Source organism: Mirounga leonina, unplaced genomic scaffold (assembly GCF_011800145.1).
Source record: "Mirounga leonina isolate KUSES-001 unplaced genomic scaffold, KU_Mleo_1.0 Mir_165, whole genome shotgun sequence".
Lineage (NCBI taxonomy): Eukaryota > Metazoa > Chordata > Mammalia > Carnivora > Phocidae > Mirounga > Mirounga leonina.
Genome location: NW_023270415.1, coordinates 65,888,338 through 65,904,796, shown reverse-complemented (window position 1 = coordinate 65,904,796; position 16,459 = coordinate 65,888,338). Strand labels below are relative to the sequence as shown.

At 43.8% G+C, this 16,459-nt stretch overlaps 1 protein-coding gene across 8 annotated transcripts in view; it reads right to left on the bottom strand.

Moving 5' to 3' along the window:
- NTAQ1 (N-terminal glutamine amidase 1) overlaps positions 1-16,459 on the bottom strand; it is a 42,787-nt gene that overhangs the window by 13,474 nt on the left and 12,854 nt on the right. The window contains exons 6-7 of one of the 8 annotated variants that reach the window (XM_035011863.1): positions 14,610-14,721; positions 12,241-12,362 (exon numbers count right to left, since the gene is read on the bottom strand). The exons of 2 other annotated variants lie outside the window; for them this stretch is intronic. In XM_035011863.1, the coding sequence (XP_034867754.1) occupies positions 12,341-12,362; positions 14,610-14,721 (134 nt within the window). In that variant the 3' untranslated portion in view covers positions 12,241-12,340. Of the gene's footprint in view, positions 1-2,045; positions 2,358-10,795; positions 12,363-14,546; positions 14,722-16,459 lie in introns of those variants that run through there. 5 more of the 8 variants (XM_035011862.1, XM_035011866.1, XM_035011864.1 and 2 more) reach the window with 5 other exon arrangements.

Sequence of the window (16,459 nt, the reverse complement as noted above, 5' to 3'; positions counted from 1 at the left end):
TTAATCTTTGGTGAGAATCCATCCCATTTTTTTTTTCCTAGAAAACTATGCTTACTAATATTATACTGAAAACAAGAAATAATTTTTTTAAAAACTCCCTTTCGGGGGTACTTGCACTAAATATTAGGACTATTTCAATAGTGATCTTTCCTCATAAGTGATTTCCAAGAAAATGGACATTTTGAGTCGTCCGCCAATTTTTCTGCTCACCATTATGCCTCCTCTGGGTCGTCTGCTTTTGACACTCTAATCATGGTCTCCTCCAAGGCAAGTCACTCTCATGTCCCATGTCAAGATGCCTGGAGAATCTCTTTCATGCTCCCCAAGGTCATGCACCCAACTGCCTACACTTCCTCCTTCTGCCCTCTTCCTCTCGCTCTGTCTCTTCCTTTCAACAAATCCTCATGGAGCATCGATTCTTCATGAGAACAAGACACAGTTCTTGCTGGTCTTGGGTACAAAATTATTAAGACAATAGTTCCTGCCTTTTATGAGCTTATATTAGAGTTAGACTCTTGTAGGAAACCCAGACATGTAAAAAGACCCAGGGAGGCATTATAACAGATACTAAACATGGTCTAGCAGAAAACAACATCAGGAACCCACTGGGCTCAGGAGACCTGGATTAAAATCCTACATTTGCTACAGACTGGATTTGTGAGCTTGAACAAGTGAAATCACCTCTCTGGGCCTAGAGAGTATCATCTGTAAACTGCCTTAGGTTGGGTTCCCCCAAAGTCGACTTGAGACAGGGACTGGGGTACAGGTAGTTTACCTGAGAGGGGATCCTGGGAAGCACCAGCATGGGGGCGGGTGAGTCAGGAGAGGCAAGGAAGCAGGTTACTGAGCAGGTGCCAAGCAGGTGTGCCGTGTGGACAGTGGGGGACCAACCCTGCTTGGGATACCAGGAGACCTGTAGCACCTCCCTCAAGAGTTATACCCTCTGAGGAACAAGAAAGCTGAAGCATTCACCCTCCAGTCCCTGAGCATCAGCTGCTGAAGACAGCTCCAGGGCGGATTAACTCTTCCACGTGTCCAGCCAAGCACGTCAGACCAGGGAGAGCCTCTCATGGACACACAACGGCTTCACTTAGGTGAGGAAGAGTAAGGGAAGATGGGAACTATCAGGGAGGTGGGGATTGACAGCATCTGCTGCACCTTCTGGAAGAACTGTTTTGGCAGACATGAAAGCCTTGAGCAGAGTAGCTGGCAGAAGCATTAAATGCACCAGAATGTACAAGCAGGATGAAATACCTCCTCAGTGACCTATCCCTGCATGACAGAGTATGCTAACCATGTTGTTCTCTACTGGCTTCCTTTTCAGCCTTCAACTGGTACAAACCCTACCAAATCCTTGGAGAGAAATCACCCAGATCCATCCTTCCATGTCCATGGCACCCTCCCTAGTCCTGACCCCATCGGTTTGCATGTGGAGGCCCTTCCCCCTGGTCTCCCCCATTCCCCCTTTGCTGACCCCAACCTGCCAACCCCAGTCAAAGGACACTCTGTAAAGTACTAGTCTTCCCACAGCCCTCCGCTGTTTAAGAGCTTGCCACCAGAGCCCCTTTTCTCCTACGAGATTAAGCCCTAAATCTCATCTTGTGGTTCGAGACAGGCCACCCCATTACTTCCCCCAGGTTCTCACTTCTATGATCCACCCTGCTCTCAGAGAACAATGCCCTAATTTTGCCTTTGGATTTATTTCAACATGCCTGCATCTTCATTCTGTGAGATAGTATTAATTCTGGAGTCAGACCCAGGTTCAAATCACATTCCTCTATGTATTAACTGTGCTCCTTTGGCTGTTGCCCAGGCCTGTTTCCTCATCTGAAAAATGGGGATAATACTAATTCCTACTCCATCGGGTTGTTGCAAGGATAATAATTTTATACACAGAAAGTAGCTTTGAGCAATGCCGGGTACAAAACAAGTACCCAATAAATGTGAGCTGTCATTACGGGTTCCCTCGAGGTGTAAAGATTCTTAAAACAAGAGGAATCTACTAAGAAGGGTTAGTCTCTTTGCATGAGCTCATGGGCCTCCTGAGCCTTTCTGCACCCAAAGTGCAGCTCAAAGCCCTATGCAGCACGGGAACACATCCTTTACCAGCACACAAACCATACCTCTGCTGCTCAGAGGTCTCACCTTCACTCCCAGCAGCAAAATCACAGGTTAGAGCTGTTGAACACGAGGCTAAGAGCAGTATAATGGAAGAACAACTGGGGGCATGTTTCCTCATTCCGCAGGCTCTCACCACGGGAACATGATGTCAAAGTTCTGTTAAGTGTGCCTCACACACCCTGACTTTTCCTGCTGTTGGTCAAAGCGATTTTCACAACAGCGTGCCTGAAGCTGACCTGTTAAAAGTTGTGTGTTTAAAAAAAAAAAAAAAAAAGGTATGTGGGTAAATGTGTAAGTGATGGAAAACGTGGTTTATTTGGGTTTTTTTTTTATTTTAAATCTATTTCTAACAAGTAATATATTCACAGATATCACAACTCTTAAAAACAGAAAAGGGTACACAATGAAGTTTCCCTCCCTTCCCAACCCCAGCCACCTGGTTCTCCTCCCCAGAGGCAACCAAAATTACCAGTTTCTGTTGGATATTGGATATTCTTTTAGATATTCTGTCCAAATACAAGCCAATATATATGTTATTTTTCTCTTTTAATACACACTGTTTCACATGCTTTTTAAACTTTACTAAATACCTGATACAAAAGAATATAACATAAGTTACCACAAAAGAATGAAAACATCACCACTCAGCTTAAGGAACAACCTGGCTCATTTATTTTCACAGCTTCATAATATTTTCCTCTACAGGTGGATTACAGTTCATCACATCAGGCCCCAGTGAATGGGCCTACATGGTTTCCAATCCTGCGTTGTTATCCCCATGCTACAGTGAATAACTTGTTTATCTGTATCTTACATACGTGCAGTAGATCTGGAAGACAAATTCCTACGTTGGGAATGACTAAGTCAAAGAGTATTTTTTTTTTTTAAAGATTTTATTTATTTATTTGAGAGAGAGAGAATGAGAGAGAGCACATGAGAGGGGGCAGGGTCAGAGGGAGAAGCAGACTCCCTGCCAAGCAGGGAGCCTGATGTGGGACTCGATCCAGGGACTCCAGGATCATGACCTGAGCCGAAGGCAGTCGCTTAACCAACTGAGCCACCCAGGCGCCCTCAAAGAGTATTTTTATAGGTCATTTTAAAAGAAAAATATCTGGGTTACCCTCCATAGAGGTTGAGCCAAATTGGTTTGTTTTTAAGTTTCCAAGATGCCTAGAAGTCCAACAGGTGACAAAGTCATTTAAGTGACAGAACTAAGAGGATGGGAAAGCAAAAGGATCACTTTAAAATGACATTTAAAAAAGATATGGCAGGGCGCCTGGGTGGCTCAGTTGGTTAAGCGACTGCCTTCGGCTCAGGTCATGATCCTGGAGTCCCGGGATCGAGTCCCGCATCCGGCTCCCTGCTCGGCAGGGAGCCTGCTTCTCCCTCTGACCCTCCCCCCTCTCATGTGCTCTCTCTCATTCTCTCCGGTTCAAATAAATAAATAAAATCTTTAAAAAATAAAAAAATAAAAATAAAAAAAATAAAAAAATAAAATAAAATAAAAAAGATATGGCACATATTATGCATGAAATGAGTGTTAACAATTTAAAACACTTTACCTTTCAGAGTATGAAAACCTCTCTCTCTCTCTCTCTCTCTCTCTCTCACACACACACACACACACACACACACACACACACACAGAATCTCAAAATAACCTTAAGTGAAACAACCAAGGCCCAGAGAGGTTAGGTGATTTCCCCAAGGTAACACAGCACGTGGTGAACAAAAAGCATAGCTGTAATGGTGACTAAGGACTGACACCTGATTTTTCTTGTATTCTGAGTGCAGAACTAGGCCTCCTCCACACCTGGCCTTAGAGATCACAACAGCTCTGCACCCTATGGACCTTGAGTGGGAAGTGACTCATCCATCACCCACGATTCTAGAAACAGTGTGTGCCAGCACGGTGTGACTGTATTAACATTTTGCCCCTCAATTTCTTTCCAATGTCTTCCCAGAAATTGCTCTAAAACTCTAGGTCCCCATGGAAACCTCAGGAAAGCCTGCCTGTTGACTCTAAGCGAAATTCAGCTGACTGCTCGCTTGTTAACAAATGGGTGTTATTAAAAGCCTGGCCCCAGCAGACGCCTGCTGTAACTCACGGCCAAAGCCACGCTCTCCATGGCTGAGAAGGCAAGAGATAGTCCATTCGGTGCCAGGCTATGTGGTCCGCTTGGAGGAAAGGGGGACATCCCCTGAGCCCCACCGTCACAGTTCGACACAGGACAAGGTGTTTTCCGGGTACGTTTGTGGAGTGGGGAGCCCACTGAGAGTGTGGGTGACGCTAATAAAATCACCTTGCGACGATCCTGGCCATCTGCAGAATTCATCTGTGATGTGCCCTCCAGACCGAGAGGTGAAAGAGCAGAGGCCTGAGAGTCTGTGGAAGAAAGCTGCGTGGGCAAGGCCAGCACGATCTAAAACGGAACAGAACCTCATCGGAGCGAGGAATCCAAGGGGCAAGAATTGAACAGCATTTTTCCGGCATTATCCAGAGATCCAGTGGTTGGGAGACTTGATCTTCCAGACTCTGCTGGCGACAGAATTGTTCCTTCATGAAACAGTCGAGGAATACTTGCTGAGTCCCTACAGGGCCAGACACCGCTAGCGTAAGGCAGAGCCAGTGCCCTTGGTCTGGTGAAGGGAGACAGCAAACAGGCTCTTAAATAAATCCATACACAAGGTCATTTCCATCAGTGACAACTGCTATGAAGGAAAGAAGTGACGAAGTGACGTGACCTCGCCTGGTCGGGCATCTTGGATTAGCGGACTTGGAGCTGGGACCTAAATGTCAGGGAGCGGTCAGCCCAGAGAAGATACGGGAAGCGAGGGGCAAGCCAGAGCAAGCAGTATGCTTCCTCCCCAGACCTCTTCCCCATCTACACCCAGCATCCCCGTAATCTCCTAGAGCCCTGTGCCTTCAAACACTAGCTGATGTCCCCCATTGTATATTCCCAGCCTGAACCTCATCCCTGAATCCCAGACTCCTTTATCCAACTCCCATTGGACATCTCATCTAAGACATGCAACTGGCATCTCAGATTTAACATGTCCAGAATGAAACTCCTGCTCTTCCTCCCCCAAAAGGCTCCACCCACAATCTTTCCCCAACTCAGTAAATAGCAATCACCTTTTTACACATCGTACATGTTCACTGTCCATCCACTCCACCAGAATGTAGGCTCTATGAGCACAGGGGCTTTGTTTTCTCCACCGCTCAATCACTGGGGCAGGAACAGTGCTTGGCACAGAGTGGGAGCTGTCGGACAGATGAAACACCTCCTCCAGGAAGCCTCCCCACCCCTTTAACCAGATTGTCCTTCCGCCTCACGGAGTTGTTACCTCTCCTTGATAGCAGGGTGCACAGTGCCATTGTGTGGTCATTGGCATGATTCTTTGATTGACGTCAGTCTCTACCGTCAGCCCGTAACCCACAGGAGGGCAGGTGCTACTCTGGTTACCAGCATCTAACCTGGAGCCTGGCACAGAGGAGCCCTTCCGTAAATAAAAATAGTAATATTTTAAAATGAATAAATAGATAATACAAGCTATGATGGGTCCTTGCTCCAGAAAAATGTGCTCATATCACCATACACAATGTGTGCTGGGACTGCAGGTTAGGAATTCTTGGTCTTAAACCTTTCAGGCTGCCCTAACAAAATACCACAGACTGAGTGGCTTAAAAACAACAGGAAGTTATTGCTCACAGTTCTCGATGCTGAAAGTCCAGTCAGGGCACCCACATGGCCAGCTGAGGTCGTGGGCTGCACACTTATCATTGTGTCCTCACATGGGAAGGGGCTAGGGAGACTTCTGGGATCTCTTTCAGGACAGTGTTAACCCCATCCATGAGGGCGCCACCCTCAGGAACTAATCACCTGCCAAAGGCCCCCACCTCCTAATACCATCACCTCTGTGGGTTAGGATTTCGACATATGGATTTGGGAGAGGGAGAGGGACACAAACATTCAGACCACAGCATCCTTGCTATATTACAACAGGCTAAACCTACACTGTGGTTTCTACAAGTATGAAACACGGGGATATCGTCCCCTCCGTGGTCTTCAGCCATGGCACACATGGAAGTAGATCTCTTGACAGAATTTTCTAATTAGTTGGAGATACGTGTGAATGCTCTCGGAACTGGCACAGACAATGTGTCAACAAGACTGGGAGGGAGCACAGTGAGACAAGGGGCAAAAGAAGACCCAAAGAGAAGTCCTCCCACAGAGCATTCTTGTCATTTCTTCACCAAGAGCAAAATGACTCTGGTGATGTCAGTCGTGTGTCCCACAACCAAATTCAATCCCATCAACCGGCTACAGCCCTTAGGCGCACAGCCACAAACCATTTCATTGATTTTATAATTAACACCGCTAACAGAAGCGCATCTAGAGAACCTCATCAACATACATTCATTCCTTCAGCAAATGTTTATTGAGCATCCTCCATGCACCTCACACTGCAAGAGAATGTCCTATGGGGGACGACTCAGCCCCTTTTGTCCCTGCGAGCATCGGATGCTGGACTGTAATTGCTCCAGCACTCGGCCTGGATACTCACTGCCATTGTAACTGGACAGCCTCTTTACCTCAGTGTTCTGTGAAGGTGACAGGACTTGTTGCAGAGACTGTCATTAACTCCAACATGTTCACCTGCACCAACACACGCAGGCAGCAGGTGCCGATATGAGTCTCCAGCAAGCCCTCACTAGAGAGCTGATGGTCACCCCTGAACAGGGCAGCTAAGTGAGTAATTCTGGTTCAGGCTGGACTTTCCTTTCTGTTCCTCGGGATCTTCATATATTTCCCCATTTTCTGGTTCTATACCTTCTGTACTACAATAGTCACTTCCTTCCTCCAAGGCCTTTTTAAATAATTACAGGACAGTTCTTCAGTTGGGCTTACATGTTTGTTCAAAGTGTACTCTTTTAAGTGCCAATTTTTTATCAAAAGATTTCTGTAGAGCAGGCTCTGCCAAGGCTAGCTTTCTGCTTACTTGCTAATGAGAGTGATGTGGCAGCCCGCTGTCCCTTAAACCTGAGCACTCTGCATCTACCTTCTTTTATACAGTTCTGCCTTGCTCATCATGGCCTAACTCTGCAAGTGGTAGGCATGCAATAGACATAGGGTGGATGGATGATGGAGGAAGGGAAGATGGGGAGGAGGAGGGAGGGACAGAAGTAGGAAAATTACCTCCTTGTAACTTCTACCTCTGTTCTCCAAAATTTATTCAAGGCAAATGAGTACGGCTTCCTCTTCCCTTAATGGTATGTATCTGGTATGTCCCAGGCTTCCAGCCACTAGTAAGTACAAACCTATCACATTTATAGTAATCCCAAATCTTGATGATTTAAGCACACCTTCACCAAGTCCAGCTTTTTAGAAAAGCATTCTCCACCAAAAGTTTCTGCGAAGCATCAGGGGTGCTCATTACTACAAGCTGACTGTACTCAAGTTCCCACCAGCTTGCGCGTCCCATTAAAGGTCATTTTCTACTTCAAAGTCGTGATGAAATGGGTTCACAGAGAATCAGAGCCACAGCCTTCAGGCTTCATCACGCTCCTGCTCTGTTGCTCTGAGTCAACCACTCCACCACCAGAACTCCAGCCTTTGTCAGAATGCCGATCTCCACCACCAGAACTCCAACCTTTGTCAGAATGCTGATCTCCTCCTGCCCAAGACCAGCTCCCTCCAAGGTTCCCACAGAGCCATGCTGAGCCCTGACTGACAGTTCCTTCCTTTCATTCCCGGAAGACGGGGCTTTCACGAACGTGGAGGAGGTGAGGCCAGAGTGCACTGCGAAGGGGGAGCAACGGGGAGGCACACCTCACACTGTAACTGCCACCTGCAGTCCCTCTAATCTCCAGTCATCGATTGGCCTGAACCACTCGGCCACGTCTCCCCAACTCGGGTGTCATTTTCTCTCAGGAACGTGTTTTTCTCTCATCTAGCAAGGACTGCTTTCAGGACTCCTAGGCCATCAGATAGGCCTGAACATGTATGAACCATAAATGAAAACAGGGCTCATTTGGCATCTTTCCCACAAGGCTCCTCACCTCATGCAAAACAAGAGGTATTAATGGGCATAATGGGCATCTGTTTTTCAGTGTTCCTGAACATTCTGTGAAGGGCAATAATTCCACCAACATTGTAGGACACCGAGGGGGTGGCTTGCACAAGCACACAGAGGATTTGACTCCACAAGGAATATCACAATTTCTGACCCAGTCCAAAAATACCCTGTCACAAGAGCCTGAATGGGCACTATTATTATTTAGGGAGGGCCAAGCTGCTAAGTCAAGACTCACCCAATAATTCTGTGACTTAAAGAAATACACAAGGTTGTCTCTGAGGATCAGTTCCACATATAAGACTCGGCTCCATAGGGTCATTCGGGAGTCTAGGCTGATGGTGGCTCTGCTATCTTCAGTGGGCAGCTTCCGAGGTCATTCTAGTCCTCAACTGCTCCATCAGTAGGCAAGGGGGTGTAAAGGACTGGGTAGGCTGTGTTTCACCGTCAGCCCCTTACATTCCAACGGTGAGAACCTGGTCACATGGTCACACCTCGCTGGAGGCTGGGAACTGTAGTCCCTGGCAGAACAGCCACACATCAGCTACAACTCTTACTCTAGAACAAGGGACAGCAAATTATAGCCTCACGGTCAAACCTCGAGTCCCCGGATTTTATAAACAAAGTTTTCCAGGAGCACAGCCATACATTCATGCAGAGTTGAGCAGTTATGGCAAAGACCTTATGGCATGCAAAGCCTAAAGTATTTACTATCTGGCCCTTTATAGAGAACATCTGCGATTCCCTTTTTTAGGAAAAAAAAAAGCATGCATTCGATGGGACAACTGGCAGTCTATACTTTCAAAATTTATCTCGGAAACTGTTAGAAAGACACATAGACAAAAATGTTCCTTCAAGCAGTTTTGTCATACCGAAAGACTAAAAACAACTTAAAAAGGACTGTGAAATTATGGACCATGCATACCACAGAATACAATGTAACCCTTAAAAAGAATGAGGAAGTTCAACATGTACTGATTAGAAAATATCCAAGTATTTTAACTTTAAAAAGTAAAATGCAGAACAATGTTTAGAATGTTACCACTTGTGGGGGTGAAAAAAAAAAACAGAACTTAATATATAATACCTATATGCTAACATGGGCATAAAAATTCCTGGAAGGACATAAAAGAAACTGAAGACAGATTGTTTCTGGATAGAGAAATCAAAAAATGGAAGGACGGAGGACTTTTTACCATATACTTTTATGTATTTTGAATTTGCATACTCTGCATGTACCACCTATTTTTAAAATAATTAAAAATTAAACTCAAAAAACCATGTACACAAAACAGTTTGCCTTTACTTTCATTGCTAACCAACCCCTCTTCTGAAAGACATAACCCTTCTTACAAGCCATGGTAGTATCTCCCATCAGATAGTCAGTTCTACTGACCTGGGAACCATTTTACACTGTGGAATTTGCTTCCCCACTCCATCATGTGTCAGATTCTCAGAGATACCTCATTTCTCTTATTTTCATAGTCAACTTACAAATTCTATTTTAGTCCCCTGCTTTTCTTGAAAGTTCCTCTTTCCAAACAGACAGCATTTATCAGTATTTATTCAGTTCTCTCACGCATGTTGAGTATAAAGAGAAGCAACTCTGACCCCAGAGAAAAATTAAGCATAGAAAGACAAAAGTACAGGGCGCCTGGGTGGCTCAGTTGGTTAAGCGACTGCCTTCGGCTCAGGTCATGATCCCGGAGTCCCAGGATCGAGTCCCGCATCGGGCTCCCTGCTCGGCGGGGAGTCTGCCTCTCCCTCTCCCTCTGCCTGCTGTTCCCCCTGCTTGTGCTTGTTCTCTCTGTGTCAAATAAATAAAAAAAATCTTAAAAAAAAAAAAAAAGACAAAAGTACAGTTCCTAATAAACAACTTTCAAGAAAAATCTTGCAAGGGAACCTACCTTTCAGTTAAAAATGACAGCAATCCAACTCACACAAGCTGCAGAGAAAAAGGAATCCACTGGTTTATGTAACTGGGAAGTTCCAAAGTTGCTGCTGGCTTGAAGCTACAAAAAGATCCAGGCTCTCAGAAATGCCTTCAGGGTTTTTGCTCTGCTCTCAGCTCTGCCAGGCGGCATTCTGCAATGGGCCCTTCCGTGGCAGTCAGGATGCCCACCATGAGCCCCGAACTCCCAGGACCCTAGTTTAGCATTCCTCATGGAGAGATTTTTTTTTTTTTTTTTTATTTGAGAGAGAGAATGAGATAGAGAGCATGAGAGGGGGGGAAGGTCAGAGAGAGAGGCAGACTCCCTGCCGAGCAGGAAGCCCGACGCGGGACTCGATCCAGGGACTCCAGGATCATGACCTGAGCCGAAGGCAGTCGCTTAACCAACTGAGCCACCCAGGCGCCCGAGATTTTTTTTTTTTCTCCTTAAATGTCAATACAGCAAATCCAGAGGACTTTGTGACAGGTCATTCTTAGACTTGTCCAGGGGCTGGCTCCAAGCCTGGCCCAGCTTAGGCCAAATGCCTTTCCATACAGGCCACCAGGACTACACGAAATGTGCAAAGAAGAGGTTCCCAGAAGGAGCTGTAGGAGTGGGGACTGGTAGGTAGAAAAAAACAACAAATGGCCTCTTTTGCTTCTAACTCAAGATTGTGACCACTGGACATTTTAACAGGCTTAAAACTTTAAACCTTGCTCCCTACACTGGCAAGAAGGGGTCTTCAATTTCAAGACAAGTTGGCTGCAAAGTTCAAACTTACACACACACACTGTCTGATTCCTCTGTACTAGACACAATTATGAATACCAGATTGGAAACCTGCTCATAAATTGGCAAAACAAAAAAAGACTCTCCAAAAATGCAGTTTGTAAATCAGATTACAATCTTTTGGTCCCTCTGAAACTTTCTGCTCAAGACAAAGCATTTCCGTACTACAGCCTGCCAAAATTTATCTTCTTCATTTTAGCCGCATGCTTTTTAAATGACTATCTAAAAGTCAACAAAGATATGCAAGTATGAGTTCTATAATTAGTTCTAAATTATAAAATAACTTAAGAGGTGGTGTTTGTGTTCCTCTTACCAAAGGTTCATTCACTTTCTCCCAGAAGTCTCCTGGTCAGCTGAACCAAACGGATATATGACATCTCCCTTGATTCTTGAGTAATGACTGCAGGTGTCCCTCCATAGCACAAGACAGAGTATCTACATTAAATGAAAGTTTCTCAATAAGCTGAAAACTCATCTAAGATCAAAAGCCTGGACAACCTTGCTTTCAGAAATTGCTGTTACAGGAGAATCATGAAGACATGCGTGAGAGTTAACGCTGTATATGCCGGTTTCGTGCCAAACATCTTTTATTTGGAATTATATGACGAAAGCCAAATTTCCAAAACATCTTCAAGAAGGAAGATCGATACATGTATTTTAAAGTAATGTTCCCATCTACAAGTAAGATATTCTTGGGTATCTCAGATCATCAAGGGTGACACAAAATCTTCAAAACAAAATTACTTTTAAATCAATTTTATTTAAAAAACATATATAAATAGGCCAAATAACACTCAAGCCTGAGAGGGCTGCAATCTTTTCTTAAGAACATAATAGTCCAGAAAGACTAATACTTATTGCTGATTCAGCTCACAGTACCAGCCCTCTTCAAGCAGCAGTACAATCACCAGCACGCATTTTATGGGCAACTTTGAGGCGCATGAGTCACAGAGAAATGAGCCACAGCCTTGCCCTCAAGGAGCTTACAGTGTAGCTGGAGAAAAACAAAACATCCAGAACAGACACAAAGTCCACACATTTATCATAACAAAAGCAATTACTGGCATAAGTTATCACATGTTTTAACAAATGAGTGTTGGAAATATCTTAGCAAATATACACTACATCAAGTTTCAACCTAACATATCCAAAAAAAAAAACCATGGGTTTTTTTTTTTTAATTTTTTTGTTCACTCATGTTTCAACTCAACTGAATTAAAAGAGGAAAATATAATTCCAAGCCAAATGTACCATAGTGTTTGCTGTCCCCAGTGAAGGGATGAACTGTTCGTGTCCTAGAATTTCTCCATGGTTCTACATCCAGATGTCAAGTTCAGTAGTTTTGACTGCCAAACCGATGTACGAATTCAGATAGGGAGTAGACAGCTCCCCATCCTACCTCAGGATCCATACTGATAAAATCATTCAGGTTCATTTTGGAATCTAAAAAATTCATGAAAGAAATGTCCATTGAAAACACAATAAAACAACCCAGAGACCAAAAGTAGGGAAAAGTATTCAAGTGGAGAAGGGTTCAATATCACTTCTGCAGTGTTCTTGTCTCAAACATGTAACTCAATCTAATCATGACAAAACATCACACAAACCCAAACTGGGGGGGACACTCTACAAAATAACTGACCGGTACTCTTCAAAACTGTAAAAGTTATAAAAGAAAAGGGAAAAAAAAGAAATTGTCAGAGATTGCAGGGGGACTGAGGAGACAGGACAACTAAATGTAATGTCGTGGGGTAGATTCTGGACCAGAGAAAAGAAATTAGTGGGAAGACTTGGAAAAGTTAAGTAAGGTCTGTAAGTCAACAGTACTGGATCAATATATATATTTTTTTAATATTTATTTATTTATTTGACACAGACAGAGCACAAGCAGGGGGACCGGCAGGCAGAGGGAGAAGCAGACTCCCCGCCAAGCAGGGAGCCCGATGCAGGACTCGATCCCAGGACCCTGGGATCATGACCGAGCCGAAGGCAGACGCTTAACTGATTGAGCCACCCAGGTGCCCTGGATCAATATATTTATATCAAGTACAGCATTTTCTTGGTTTCAATAATTACACTATGGTTATATAAAATTCAACATTAGTGGAATCTGAGTAAAAGGTATATGGGAATGCTCAATAGTGTTTTAGCGAATTTCTCAGAAGTCTAAAATTATTTCAAAATAAAAACTTAAAAATGCATGAAGGAGGGCACTTGATGGAATGAGCAGTGGGTATTATATGCAACTAATGAATCACTAAACTCTACCTCTGAACCTAATAATACATTATATGTTAATTAATTGATTCTAAATAAAATTTTTAAAAACAAAAAAAAAGCATGAATAATCAAACTGCCAATTTATTGGATTCAACTGCCAATTACAGGAAATTCAGAGGCTACAAAAGAGATACAATCAGCAAAATCCAGACTGCTTCTCCCAGACCCAGTTTCTTCAACAAATACATAAGAAAAAAAGAGTTGGGCAAGGAATCTATATATTAAAAAAGACTCTTAGGAGACATAACCAAACACAATGTAGGGCTTTCATTTGGACACCGACTCAAAAAAACAAACTGTACAAAAAAAAAAGATGATATGGGGGCACCTGGCTGGCTCAGTCAGTAGAGCATGTGGCTCTTGATCTCAGGGTCATGAGTTCGAGCCCCATGCTGGGTGTAGAGATTACTTAAAAATAAAGTCTTTTAAAAAAAAAAGCATGATGACTTTATGACTTTTTTTCTTTTTTTAAGATTTTATTTATTTATTTGACAGAGAGAGACACAGTGAAAGCAGGAACACAAGCAGGGGGAGTGGGAGAGGGAGAAGCAGGCTTCCCGCTGAGCAAGGAGCCCGATGTGGGGCTCGATCCCAGGACGCTGGGATCATGACCTGAGCCAAAGGCAGACGCTTAACAACTGAGCCACCCAGGTGCCCCGACTTTATGACTTTACAACTGTGAATGTGAACACTGGCTAGAGAGCTATATGATGATTTTAAAGAATTACTGTTAACTTTTTTTAGATGTAATAATGGTACAATGGTCATATTTTAAAAAAAAAAAAAAAAAAGAAAGCCTTATATTTTGGAGATCCATACTGAAATATTAAGAGTTGAAATAACATAGTATCTGGGATTGGCTTCAAAATAATACAAGGGGCGCCTGGGTGGCTCAGTCGTTAAGTGTCTGCCTTCGGCTCAGGTCATGATCCCAGGGTCCTGGGATCAAGCCCTGCATCAGGCTCCCTGCTCAGCTGGAAGCCTGCTTCTCCCTCTCCCACTCCCCCTGCTTGTGTTCCCTCTCTCGCTGTGTCTCTCTGTCAAATAAATAAATAAAATCTTTAAAAATAATAATAATAATAAGAGAAGGGGGAAAGTGGATGGGATACAAATGAATTGACTGGCCATGAACTGATAACTGTTGAAAGTCTGACATACTATTTTGTCTAGTTTGGTATATGATTTAAATTCTCCACACTAAAAAAAATTTTTAAGTATGTACATATTGTTGTATCTGCCCATCAAAAAATTGTTACAGAAACTGCACTTCCACCATAAACCTATAGAAAACCGTGCAAATATATTTAGCAACTCTTTCCAGACGTTGGGACAATAAGCAGCACACACCTGGGATTCCTAAGAAAGCAGAAACAAATAAGGGAAGCCCTTGGATCCCTCCAGCTTACTGGCCTCGGGGGCTGTGTCCAGAGCCCAGCACACAGAGGGGAACACACCCAGCGTGGCAGTCTTCCTGAGGTGAGAAGACAAACATCTAAGTTCGGGAGGGCCCGGGCAGCTGGACCTAGGAGGCAGAGTACAGGAGAGGGGGGTGCAGAGCGGACCCCCCCACACCTTTCCCCACCCACCCTGACCACAACACACACCCAAGTCTTTGGCTGGGACTGACCTCCCGGGGCCAGGAAAGAAGCACCAGAATGTAGTCGATCTAATAACTGCCAGAACTTCCACAGTCCCCCCCCCACCCCCCAGCCAAGGGAGGGAGAACTTGTAAGGCACGAGCATTTGGTAGAGTCCTTAGAAGGGCTGCACCAGAGCACTGTGGCTAAATTAACACTAGATGAAAGGCTGCTCTGGACCTGCACTAAAAAAGCTTAAAAACAAGCCCTGAAAGGACCCAGCTGACTCCCAGTAATTTAACTGCATGCCAACACTGTTTTTAAAAAGCACCTCAAGACCCAGCAACTGACAACATAAATTCAAAGTCCAGCCTCCAACCAAATTTTACAAATCACACAAAGAAACAGGAAATATGACCCAAAACCAGGGGAAATTTCAATCAACAGAAATGGACTAAAATGACAGAAATAATGGAACTAGCAGACAAGGAGCAGCTATTATAAACACGCCCCATATGTTCAAAAGGGTAGAGAAAAACATGAGCATGATGAAGAGAGAGAGAAATGAAAGACATTAAATCAGTCCAAAATGGAATTTCTAGACATAAAAAATAAAATATATAAAATTTAAAAAAATGTGCTGGATGAGATTAACAACAAATTAGTGAATGCAGAAGACGAAAGCGATGGAATTTACAGACAAGATAAAAGAATTATTCAGGGTGCCTGGGTGGCTCAGTCATTAAGCGTCTGCCTTCGGCTCAGGTCATGATCCCAGGGTCCTGGGATCAAACCCCACATCGGGCTCCCTGCTCCGTGGGAAGCCTGCTTCTCCCTCTCCCACTCCCCTGCTTGTGTTCCCTCTCTCGCTGTCTCTCTCTCTGTCAAATAAAGAAATACAATCTTAAAAAAAAAAAAAATTATTCAAAATTAAGCATGTACAGAAAAAGTCTGAAAAAAAAGAAGAACATCACTGACCTACAGGAATAATATCAAGCCATCTAACACATGTGTAGCTGAAGGACAAGAATTTAAAAGAGGGTTGGTGGTCAGAAAAAAATGTGCAAGGAAATAATGGCCAAAAGTTTTCAAATTTGATGAAAACTATAAATCCACCAATCTCAGGATCTTAACAAGCCTCAAGTGGAATAAACCTAAAGGAAACTACACTACAATCCATCCTAATCAAAATGCTAAGAACTAGTGACAAAGAAAAAAACCTTTAAAAATATTGAGAGTGGAAAGCATTCAGAGAAACAAATACAAGATCAGAGCCCACCCAAGCAGAAAACGAGAGACGCCTTTAAACAACTGAAAGCAAAACCACGTAAGCCTAGCTTCCGAGACCGTGACCCCACAACTGTATCTTTCAAAAATGCAGATAAGCACAGAAAATGTAGAAAACTAGAAACAGAGTTGCTAACACCCTTCTAACAAAAAGGCTAGGTAATCAGCAAACACAGAACTTTAGTTGAAGTCATCAGAGAGCTGGGAATGCTGGATTACCACATAACCGGAAATAAAGGGAAGACAGGCACCTGTCAGGAAAGATGGGGTGGCAGTTCCTACTGACCTGGGTGGGTGGATGCCAGACTCTACAGAGGCCAGTAAAAGTCTGCAAAAATTTTTAACAAACTGCTTTTAAAAGAAATCTCAGCTTTTGAAGTAACAATATTTGTTTTC